The sequence below is a fragment of the Crassostrea angulata genome, chromosome 2 (genome assembly GCF_025612915.1).
Source record: "Crassostrea angulata isolate pt1a10 chromosome 2, ASM2561291v2, whole genome shotgun sequence".
NCBI classification, from domain to species: domain Eukaryota; kingdom Metazoa; phylum Mollusca; class Bivalvia; order Ostreida; family Ostreidae; genus Magallana; species Magallana angulata.
In genome coordinates, this window is record NC_069112.1 from 55,756,421 (window position 1) to 55,768,766 (window position 12,346).

Sequence of the window (12,346 nt, forward strand, 5' to 3'; positions counted from 1 at the left end):
TAAGGGTCCCGGGTTCAATTCCCGCCGTGGCCGGGTTTTTTTTTTGTTTTTTTTTTCAATTTTCTTTCTAGAACAAAAACCGTTTTAATACCTTTTCTTTCATAAAGTTAATACATTTTGTTGGAAATTAAGCACAATATTGAATTAATTTTTTTTAATGGCTTAAAGGTGGCTTAAAGGTAGCTTAAAGGTGGCTTAAAGAAGTTTGGACATTAAGGACCTATAAGTTGTCCTTAAAGGTGGCTTAAAGATAGTCTTTAAGCTGCCTTTAAGCCATCTTTACGCTTTCTTTAAGCCACCTTTAAGCAATACATATAGCTTAAAGGTAGCTTAAAGGTGGCTTAAAGATCGTCTTTAAGCTACCTTTAAACACCTTTAAGCTATATTTAAGGAGGACTTAAAGATGGTCATTCATCCTGTGTTGACTCACGACGCTTTCCTCTGCAGTGAAGACCTTGCCACTATGCTTGAAGCAAACAACACCCTCAAAAGTGAAACAATTATAAAAATGTTGATCTGGAAGACACAAAATGAATTATTTTAGAGAGAAAACATTAAATTTCAACTCTATGACAAACATTTAAATTCGGTGCACTCGAAAAATCAGCAATTTTCTTTACGCTTTTGAAGAATTTGATGTGCAAGGAAAAACTGAATAGTAGAATTTGTTGCTCAAGAACTTACCAAACTAATCAGACAGACAGGAATTATAAACAAATAGAGAGAGCCACTTTCTATGGACAACCAGCAGCTAAAAAGTTCCAAAAAGAATTATTCCTTCAATGTCTGTAGTCAGTGGTAAACAAGTGTATGGGAATAAATACTTTATCAAGTGTATATGTAAAAGTAGATCCATTCTTTAGTTCTTGCAAAAACAATACTATGTAAAATACACATACTACGACTTTAGGTGGTATCCTTTACCCAAAAACGCTCCAAGATTTGTTGCAGTAATAATGACCGGAATACCTGCAAAATAACCACAATGAGGGCAGAAAACCCACCCTAATCTTTTCATACTTACATCTCAATCTATATTTGTATTTCAGGCAACAGAACAGCGCTATTAGAGCCAATGCATAAAGTGTAAAAGGGCAATTTGCATCAGTTATACCCCAAAACTCATTAAAATTACAGAGAGAGCGTCATATCAACTCCGAACAATTTCAATGAGTTTGTCTGTAAGGTAAAGGAAAATAGTTTATCCAAGGTGCTTTAAAAAAACATAAACAGAAATAAATGGATAATGAATCCATAGAAATTGGATTCAAATTATTAAACTGTTTATGCGATTTTGTTTTTGGGAATTGGATCCAAGGTATAGGATGACTAATTCAAATACCAAGGTTACAATGTAACAGATATTAGCGAATAGAAAAAATGGACTCTTTGTACCCTGGAAGAAATAATTCAGATACATTTTTGTTTTTATGATGATTATTTAACATACCCATCCCTGAAAAATAATGACACACCAATGCATTATAATGCATTTATTATTAGGGAAAATATGTACATGTCACTTAAACAAATGCTTGTAAAGATTACACGATTTTTTTCTAATCTCGATTACTTGACTAAAACAAAAGCAAATATCAAACGACGAAAAATTATTTCAAAGGTAAAAGTCAACTTGTGAAAATTCCATTCAAATACTTACCCCAGATTCCGCCCAAAAACAAATGAAGCCTTGATTTCGACTTGAAGTTGTTAGCAATATGTAGGGCATAGTAAGTCACTGTAATACTCATGAAGTAATATACACCTAATCCAAGCATACTGAAGAAGGTCACTAAGAAAAGGTAGTGGATAATGGCCGTTATCGCGACGCAAGCAACCTGAAATATAACATAATTAAATGCCGGTAAATATGTTAATACGTTGTGACGTTATGCCGTTGATTGATCAAATATGAATCTAGGGATTTTGAGTCATTTTTAGTCACAATGTTTCATCATTGTTTTTATGCTTTCCGTTTTATGAAATGTTTTTGATTTTTTTTAATAAGATCCTAATATACATCTTAGATATAAAATTTGTACTTTAACACGCAAAAACCAATAGTCCAACCACCACTTTGCCAAAGTTGTGTTCCTTTGCAAGGTCAACCTGAAGGTCAAAAGGGACAAACCCAAGTTTACTCCCTCTTTTTGCAGCCAAATATTTGGGCGTCCTGTGATGAAATCTCTGAGAATTTAATTAATTTCGTTAATCTGTGGGTTGCCCTATCCATAGTCATAATACTCAACGAAAAGGGTTTTTTAGTTACAAATCTTTGAAAAAACAAAGGCTTCTTTGAGATATATGGGTTTTTCCCCAAGATGGCAGTTAAGAGACATGAATGTGGTTAAGTTTTAAATGGGCTATTAGAAACCTCATTCGCTGTCTGTTCCACCGATGATAAAAACATTGCATATGACAGTACTAAAGATCCACAAATATTCAACATCATGAAGTTTTTGTCACTTTTGATAAATCTGAAATTAACATACAATGAAATGAATTCGAATTTTTGTAATATTTTAGCTGTAATTATATTTTTACATGAATGAAAATCAGTTTTACATACTTCCATGTCAGGATGTAAATTAACGAAGTGAGAAACGTAAAAGCTATGGAGAGAGCTACTCCAACAAGAGACATCGTTTCTAAGAATGAGCTATCTTCTGTTACCTAAAATGTAGTCAAAATAGTTTGAAAATATCAACAGCAGATTTTTTCTTTGATTTCTTTGACCTGTTTTTGCATAACAAGGAAGTTTACCGGAATGTATGGTCTCATTAAAATAGCAAAGTTTGTGAGATGGTTGCAATCGCAAACTGTTCTTCGACGATCTGTTTGGTTCACAGTGCATCTTTCCTCTGACCATTTACTATGTGTATTTAAAAAAAAAATAATGAATAAAAAACCACCCTGTTAATGTGACGATTAAATTTTGAAAAAGCTTTTAATCTTAAGATTATACGAAAAAAAAAAACCCTGTTCAAAATAACTTACTTTAGATTAAAATCCCAGGAGACACATACAGCGTGTGCTTCGGTAGACTCATTCTAATATAAACAAATACAAATAAAAAAGCAAAGGGGTTAAATCAGATAAATTGCAATTTCATACACGTCAGGAATAACAGGAAACTTAATGGTACATAATAACTTTATGTCAATTGTAAACCAAAAACATACATATCTGATTTCTTACTTTCACAGTGTGTCTAAACATAAGATTGAGAGGTGGATCCAACACTCCTAGGTCTCTCTGTGTCGTGAGGGACAATATAGGGGAATTGACAAAGGATCTTTGCTGAGATTTGTCCACTTGTTCACCTTTCAACTCTCTTCTGATTGTTTTTATTATTTTCCCAAAAGATGTGAATAAGATATACCAAGTTGGGTATCAAAACAATTAATAAATAATAATTATGTAATATATCAAATCAGACGTTTGAGTATTTGCCATATTTTACATGTGTATGTGTGTTAATTTAAAAAAAGATAACGCAGATATAAAGAAATATTTAAACAAAAACTGAAAACTTGTAACAGACACTTTACCTTTTAGGATCAGATCCCAATATGGCTGACATTGTTTTATACAGAATGGCAATATAGCCGATTTCTTGCAGCAAATAAAGAATCAGATACGTTAGTATACTTGTGTTTATCATCCATAGTCGTCTTTACCTTAAGTTAGAATCAAGTTTGTGTTTAATTTATCATTTACAAAACATACCTCTAACAATTAAAATGTTTATACCTTTTGTAGCAGTAAAGGCTTGTTTTGGTAACTGTAGAAAGGTAAGGATGTCTTCTGAGTTTTGAGAAACGTTGCTCAATTCTTCGTCCGGAAAACGTATTCCTGTTTTATCGATTTTTGTACGGTTGATAACCAGCTCTTTAAAAAAAACCCAAAACATATCAAGTGTTTATAGAATACATTAAAAATCTCTTAGCAATTTTAAGCGATAAGGATATACTTGTTTACCAAGATTGGATCCGACAAATTCAGTTGCTGTTATGTTGTCGTTTTGGAGTGTTATCTCGCTGAAACGGTCCATGTTGTTTAAAAGAAAACTTGGGTCTTTTTCTGTCTAAAATATAATAAATGCAATTTGGAAACCTCCTTCGACACTAGGAGCAAATAAATAGTACGGTAATGTTATACCTTTTCTTTAGATACATGCAGTGGTCAGATCTGATGTTTTTCAACCCTTTCCTAAATGATAAATATAGCTTTTATTACACTGTGTTGGAAAAAACGATGGTTTCGACAAACTGAACACCCGTCATCTTTTCTAAACTGAATTATGTGATTGGTTAGTTTTAAATCTGCAAAAAGAATAAATTTTTTACTTGAAAATAGAATTCTAACGCACTCTTGTAAATTGTGTACTTGTATACCTTTTAAAAAGGTTGTGCATTTAAAATTGATATTGTTTTAACTTAAAAATAGATTAGAAATGAAGATTTATTGACTCTGTAACAAATGAACAGTGCCAGTTACATGTCACGAAATATATTAAATTTAATAATTGTGGGGTTTTTTTCGTTCAAAAGAAAGAGCGTACGAGCGAAACACCTGAAAGAAAAAGATATTGGATAGAGGATGTACGATATACAAAACAGATACAATATAGAATAAAGCCATATATATCCTATACTTCATATCCTGCATTCATCAATCAATCAAAATCAATTCTGAGTTTAATAAATTTCTAGAATTCCTTTTTTACATAGCAAAATTTTAATGATAAACGTGTTTTGAAATGTCAATAACAATTCTATTACAAACTTGTGTAAATATATGTTTTTTAAATAAGGCTGAAATAAACTACTGTACTCAAAAATTCCTCATACAAAATTACAAATAGATTTTGCAAAACTGTTTTTAAATGTCTTGTAAATTTCAGTCCTAAGTAATGATTTGAAAATGTAGACTAGATAGAATGGGTAGATATGATTATGATTATAGAATACACGATATAGGTGGCTGAATACAGGATGGGATAGAGTGTGCGTTGTGAATTCTTTGATAGTGGCAATGCAGTGTCATTGCTAAGAAAAAATGCTGTATTTAGATCATAGAAATAAAACTCAATGGATATTTTATAAAGAAAATATTGTGTTTACCGAAAAAAAATTTCATAACCAAACTTGATCAAATTTTACCTTTTCGGTAACAGCTGTCCAAGAGTTCATATTGTTGGGTGACAAAATATTATCAATAACAGCGTAAAACACCTGAAATTAAAACACATGAATATCATTAATTAATTGCATTAACACACGTGATCCATATTTTATGTGCACGAGGTAAGCTACACCTAGCGGCACATAAAAAAGACACATTACCTTTTTCAACTCAGTTGTTGTGCCTGTGCAATATCATTAAGCTTTATGTATAACGTTTATACTTTAACCAATTTCTGTAAAATTTGTAATGATAGCATGATTAAGATATGCGTTGATGAAAAGAAAATAGGCATCAATTATGAGGTAATCAACGGAAAGTTAGTATAAATCGCCGTTTACATGAAATAGCCTTTCTATTAAACTCAAAGCACTGAAATGAGAGAGGCATATGCAAATATTCGTCATAACTAGTCCGGGTTGTTTTCGACATGTGTCATTTTTTTCTTTTAGGGAAACAAGAGTTGGTGAAACACTTTACGAGCAAACACCGGTCATGAAACATTTTACATGTAATCAGTTTAGTAGTGCATTAATTCACACACATGTATTGTCTGGAGTATATTCTATTCAATAAATCAAAATCAGTACACACAATTTATCGAAACTTACCAGTTCTTATTCTAATCATTCAAATGTTTCTCAGAGTAATAAATAATAATGGTAAAATGACGGTGCAATGTGAATCACTGATTAATGCACTTCTAGGAAACAATTTGATCACAAACGAACTTTACTGAGAACGTATGAGTGCAAGTGACACATGTTATTCTACTGTCTTAAGATTTTGCTGCATGCCACGAAAACAGATAAACGTACATTGTACAATCATTCACAGAGAGCAATTGCACTAAATCGTTTAAACATAGCTGATAACGCGGAAATCCTTTTTGCTGGCCTTTTCATAAGTATGTTTCAGTCGAACACTTATCAATAATTTTTGAAGGTTTGAAGGGAAGGAAGGGATATAATTAGGATAATTATAATAATTGACCTCTTTTTCGATAACTGATCCCGTAGCGTTTGTTACTGTGACAATCTTCTCCAAAACGTCCAGAGAGGAGCTCAGATACCCAGCACTGATTCCACTGGTCGATGTTGTCAGGTTTTTCATCAGTTGTAGAGTATTGTTAACTGTCTCTTGGATTCTGAATTTATCCCGTGTTTCATTTGCGATGATAGCATCCAACTATTTAAATGTATGAAAATATACATTAGTTGAAAGATTATTCCAGACAATATGGTGACATATACTCTGAAAGATTATCCCTATCCCCAGTCAATTAGGTGACATATACTCTGAAAAATTATCCGAGTCCCCAGTCAATAGTTACATATACTCTGAAAAAATATCCCAGTCCCCAGTCAATAAAATGACATAAACTCTGAAAAATTATCCCAGTCCCCGGTCAATAAGGTGACATATACTCTGAAAAATTATCCCAGTCCCCAGTCAATTAGGTGACATATACTCTAAAAAATTATCCCAGTCCCCAGTCAATTAGGTGACATATACTCTAAAAAATTATCCCAGTCCCCAGTCAATTAGGTGACATATTCTCTGAAAGATTATCCCAGTCCCCGGTCAATTAGGTGACATATACTCTGAAAAATTATCCCAGTCCCCAGTCAATTAGGTGACATATACTCTGAAAGATTAACCCAGTCCCCAATCAATTAGGTGACATATACTCTAAAAAATTATCCCAGTCCCCAGTCAATTAGGTGACATATACTCTGAAAAATTATCCCAGTCCCCAGTCAATTAGGTGACATATACTCTGAAAAATTATCCCAGTCCCCAGTCAATTAGGTGATATATACTCTCAAAAACTATCCCAGTCCCAAGTCAATTAGGTGACATATACTCTGAAAAATTATCCCAGTCCCCAGTAAATTAGGTGACATATACTCTGAAAGATTATCCCAGTCCCCGGTCAATTAGGTGACATATACTCTGAAAGACTATCCCAGTCCCAAGTAAATAAAGTGGCATATACTCTGAAAAATTATCCCAGTCCCCGGTCAATTAGGTGACATATACTCTAAAAAATTATCCCAGTCCCCGGTCAATAAGGTCACATATACTCTGAAAGATTATTCCAGTCCCCAGTCAATTAGGTGACGTATACTCTGAAAGATTATCTCAATCCCTAGTCAATAAGGTGACATATACTCTAAAAAATTATCCCAGTCCCCAGTCAATTAGGTGACATATACTCTGAAAGATTATCCCAGTCCCCGGTAAATAAGGTGACATATACTCTAAAAAATTATCCCAGTCCCCAGTCAATTAGGTGACATATACTCTGAAAGATTAACCCAGTCCCCAGTCAATTAGGTGACATATACTCTGAAAAATTATCCCAGTCCCCGGTCAATTAGGTGACATATACTCTAAAAAATTATCCCAGTTCCCAGTCAATTAGGTGACATATACTCTGAAAGATTAACCCAGTCCCCAGTCAATTAGGTGACATATTCTCTGAAAGATTATCCCAGTCCCCAGTCAATTAGGTGACATATACTCTGAAAAATTATCCCAGTCCCCAGTCAATTAGGTGACATATACTCTGAAAGATTATCCCAGTCCCCGGTCAATTAGGTGACATATACTCTGAAAGGTTATCCCAGTCCCAAGTAAATAAAGTGGCATATACTCTGAAAAATTATCCCAGTCCCCAGTCAATTAGGTGACATATACTCTGAAAGATTAACCCAGTCCCCAGTCAATTAGGTGACATATACTCTAAAAAATTATCCCAGTCCCCAGTCAATTAGGTGACATATACTCTGAAAGATTATCCCAGTCCCCGGTAAATAAGGTGACATATACTCTAAAAAATTATCCCAGTCCCCAGTCAATTAGGTGACATATACTCTAAAAAATTATCCCAGTCCCCAGTCAATTAGGTGACATATTCTCTGAGAGATTATCCCAGTCCCCGGTCAATTAGGTGACATATACTCTGAAAAATTATCCCAGTCCCCAGTCAATTAGGTGACATATACTCTGAAAGATTAACCCAGTCCCCAGTCAATTAGGTGACATATACTCTAAAAAATTATCCCAGTCCCCAGTCAATTAGGTGACATATACTCTGAAAAATTATCCCAGTCCCCAGTCAATTAGGTGACATATACTCTGAAAAATTATCCCAGTCCCCAGTCAATTAGGATATATATACTCTCAAAAATTATCCCAGTCCCCAGTCAATTAGGTGACATATACTCTGAAAGATTATCCCAGTCCCCGGTCAATTAGGTGACATATACTCTGAAAAGTTATCCCAGTCCCAAGTAAATAAAGTGGCATATACTCTGAAAAATTATCCCAGTCCCCAGTCAATTAGGTGACATATTCTCTGAAAGATTATCCCAGTCCCCGGTCAATTAGGTGACATATACTCTGAAAAATTATCCCAGTCCCCAGTCAATTAGGTGACATATACTCTGAAAGATTAACCCAGTCCCCAGTCAATTAGGTGACATATACTCTAAAAAATTATCCCAGTCCCCAGTCAATTAGGTGACATATACTCTGAAAAATTATCCCAGTCCCCAGTCAATTAGGTGACATATACTCTGAAAAATTATCCCAGTCCCCAGTCAATTAGGATATATATACTCTCAAAAATTATCCCAGTCCCCAGTCAATTAGGTGACATATACTCTGAAAGATTATCCCAGTCCCCGGTCAATTAGGTGACATATACTCTGAAAGGTTATCCCAGTCCCAAGTAAATAAAGTGGCATATACTCTGAAAAATTATCCCAGTCCCCAGTCAATTAGGTGACATATACTCTGAAAGATTAACCCAGTCCCCAGTCAATTAGGTGACATATACTCTAAAAAATTATCCCAGTCCCCAGTCAATTAGGTGACATATACTCTGAAAGATTATCCCAGTCCCCGGTAAATAAGGTGACATATACTCTAAAAAATTATCCCAGTCCCCAGTCAATTAGGTGACATATACTCTAAAAAATTATCCCAGTCCCCAGTCAATTAGGTGACATATTCTCTGAAAGATTATCCCAGTCCCCGGTCAATTAGGTGACATATACTCTGAAAAATTATCCCAGTCCCCAGTCAATTAGGTGACATATACTCTGAAAGATTAACCCAGTCCCCAGTCAATTAGGTGACATATACTCTAAAAAATTATCCCAGTCCCCAGTCAATTAGGTGACATATACTCTGAAAAATTATCCCAGTCCCCAGTCAATTAGGTGACATATACTCTGAAAAATTATCCCAGTCCCCAGTCAATTAGGATATATATACTCTCAAAAATTATCCCAGTCCCCAGTCAATTAGGTGACATATACTCTGAAAAATTATCCCAGTCCCCAGTAAATTAGGTGACATATACTCTGAAAGATTATCCCAGTCCCCGGTCAATTAGGTGACATATACTCTGAAAGGTTATCCCAGTCCCAAGTAAATAAAGTGGCATATACTCTGAAAAATTATCCCAGTCCCCGGTCAATTAGGTGACATGTACTCTAAAAAATTATCCCAGTCCCCGGTCAATAAGGTCACATTTACTCTGAAAGATTATTCCAGTCCCCAGTCAATTAGGTGACGTATACTCTGAAAGATTATCTCAATCCCTAGTCAATAAGGTGACATATACTCTAAAAAATTATCCCAGTCCCCAGTCAATTAGGTGACATATACTCTGAAAGATTATCCCAGTCCCCGGTCAAAAAGGTGACATATACTCTCAAAAATTATCCCAGTCCCCAGTCAATTAGGTGACATATACTCTGAAAAATTATCCCAGTCCCCAGTAAATTAGGTGACATATACTCTGAAAGATTATCCCAGTCCCCGGTCAATTAGGTGACATATACTCTGAAAGGTTATCCCAGTCCCAAGTAAATAAAGTGGCATATACTCTGAAAAATTATCCCAGTCCCCGGTCAATTAGGTGACATATACTCTGAAAAATTATCCCAGTCCCCGGTCAATAAGGTCACATATGCTCTGAAAGATTATCCCAGTCCCCAGTCAATTAGGTGACATATACTCTGAAAGATTATCTCAATCCCTAGTCAATAAAGTGATATAAACTCATTATTTACTAGTAATTGACAATCGTTAAGACATTGTGTAAGGTAACTTACAAGTAATGATGCATTCGCCAGAGCTTTGTTGGTGCAGTTGATAAAGTTAGGAAGTTCCCATTCTCCATTTTCATCACATAATCTTGTTGCCACTCCTAAAGTGTATATATATATATTTTTGCAAATGAATAATAACATATATACTTCTTATGTAAGGTCGAAAGTATACTTCCGATTTTATTTTATCAAAAGAAACCGGAAATGAAGATCAAATGTTACTTTTTAACAATATAATTCCAATCCAAATCATTATTAATAAGGCTTTATAATGTTTTTGAGTTTAATGGATTATGAAATGTTTATGGTGTGACCGTTAGGGCAAGCGGAGAAGAAACTACACAGACGTATCTCTCATCATTGTTAACAACATCCCGTGGACTTGCCCAAACAATAAACATCACTATCTCTCAAATACTTTTACCCCCGCCAGAAACCCAAAGTTTTAAAATATTCATTTCAAATTGTCCTACCCTGGGCTATTATAAATTGATCAAATACCACTGAGTCAACTTATATAAACTAAATGTAAAAAAAAAGACTTATGAAAATATTTTGATAAATGCACAGTCGTTTGTTTTTAATGCAAACACACGTATCATTATTCCTTATTTTTAACAAGTACGTCAGGCAATAATGCTTGGACAAGATTTGATCACAGATAGTGCTGCCATACTTCACATGCACATCGAACACGTGTGTCGTTGATACAGAGTGCGCAACGTCTGCATCTTTTTAAAAACCCCGGCGGCACTACATCCAACCCAGTAGCTAAATGATAATTAATCCAAGAAAGTAACAACGTAACAGCGACTCTTTTCCATCTGTTCCGTTTCTAAAATCCATGCAATCATTCACATTGCTCGATCACCCACAGTGTGTGGTTGCGCATGTGTATTGTTATAACATAAACAGGAAAAGGGTCTACAATTATCGAGGAGTTTTGTAGTGAATGAGCCTGGAAGTCAGTCTGTATATCATGTTTTGTCGTTCATTGGATATATTTCTTGTCAGTGCAATGGTTGTCATATTATTTTTGTTCAGAACGCGTTTCTACACGTCTTTTCGTCAAGGTAACGTGTTCGGGTGTATGAAATACCTGAGTGCGGTGAAGCATGAGTTGTACCCTCCGCCTTATGTAGGGGGTGTGTAGCGATGAGCAGAACAATAGAAATCGACAACTAATATGGCGGTAGTCGGAGATTAAAGGGAACTAATGCGTAATTTCTTTCCTTTGCTTAAATCATCGGAAGTTCTCGTAAAAATGTCTCAGATAAATTCAAGTGAGGAAATGACATGGAATGTCAGCAAAGGTTCAGATCGGTACAGTTTTTCTATGTAAGCATTTGTGTCGCTTACATGTGTTATAAAACATCTTTATTGTTCAATTGTAGAAATCGAAACATACGATTTTCATGCAAGACTTTTCCTAAGAAACGATTCTTTTTTCACCATGTTGCCATACACCGCAAAAGATTATCGGGAGTTTAGAACTTTTTCACGCGCCCTCATAAACATTTCTTTAAACAATGTGAAGATTTAACTCGAATTTCCTCTGATCGTACGCGTTGTCTATGGAGTTCGCTTCACGAGCGACACTTCTCGCCGCTCACTGCGCTCAATATTCGAAAAAAATTATGTCAAAATTTATAACTCGAGGATGGCCATTAAAAAAACAACTATCGGAGCATTGTTTGGTTTTTTCTCTTAATGCAATGTTGAACACCTAATCGAAAGTCTGTCAGTAAAAACGAAACCTTGTGACAGATGCGACAGCTTGTTTGTTGGTTTAATTTGAGTACTGGTGTTGATTAATCCAAGAAGAAGTTTATTATCTTATATGCATACTTATATACAATTCCTGTTTGTTGGGATTTGCGAATGTACGTAGGAAAAGTCAATGGCAATTACAGAGAGGCATGGCAGCGAGATTGTCTACAATCTTAATTTTAAAAGAGTTGTAAAAAGTATATTCTAATGCCTTCAGAGCACTCCTTAGGAATTAATAGAAGTTTACATTTTTTATAAAA

The 12,346-nt window shown here is 34.7% G+C and overlaps 1 protein-coding gene across 1 annotated transcript in view; it reads right to left on the reverse strand.

Annotated features, from left to right (window-relative positions):
* Positions 1-12,346, reverse strand: part of LOC128171612 (adhesion G protein-coupled receptor B1-like) — a 30,527-nt gene that overhangs the window by 4,760 nt on the left and 13,421 nt on the right. Inside the window, exons 6-20 of the mRNA XM_052837403.1 lie at positions 10,320-10,414; positions 6,181-6,375; positions 5,166-5,237; positions 3,982-4,087; positions 3,754-3,891; positions 3,552-3,615; positions 3,199-3,337; positions 2,998-3,050; positions 2,764-2,872; positions 2,570-2,673; positions 2,375-2,477; positions 1,661-1,838; positions 900-969; positions 685-751; positions 431-516 (exon numbers count right to left, since the gene is read on the reverse strand). Of these exons, the coding sequence (XP_052693363.1) occupies positions 431-516; positions 685-751; positions 900-969; positions 1,661-1,838; positions 2,375-2,477; positions 2,570-2,673; positions 2,764-2,872; positions 2,998-3,050; positions 3,199-3,337; positions 3,552-3,615; positions 3,754-3,891; positions 3,982-4,087; positions 5,166-5,237; positions 6,181-6,375; positions 10,320-10,414 (1,579 nt within the window). The remainder of the gene's footprint in view (positions 1-430; positions 517-684; positions 752-899; positions 970-1,660; positions 1,839-2,374; positions 2,478-2,569; positions 2,674-2,763; positions 2,873-2,997; positions 3,051-3,198; positions 3,338-3,551; positions 3,616-3,753; positions 3,892-3,981; positions 4,088-5,165; positions 5,238-6,180; positions 6,376-10,319; positions 10,415-12,346) is intronic.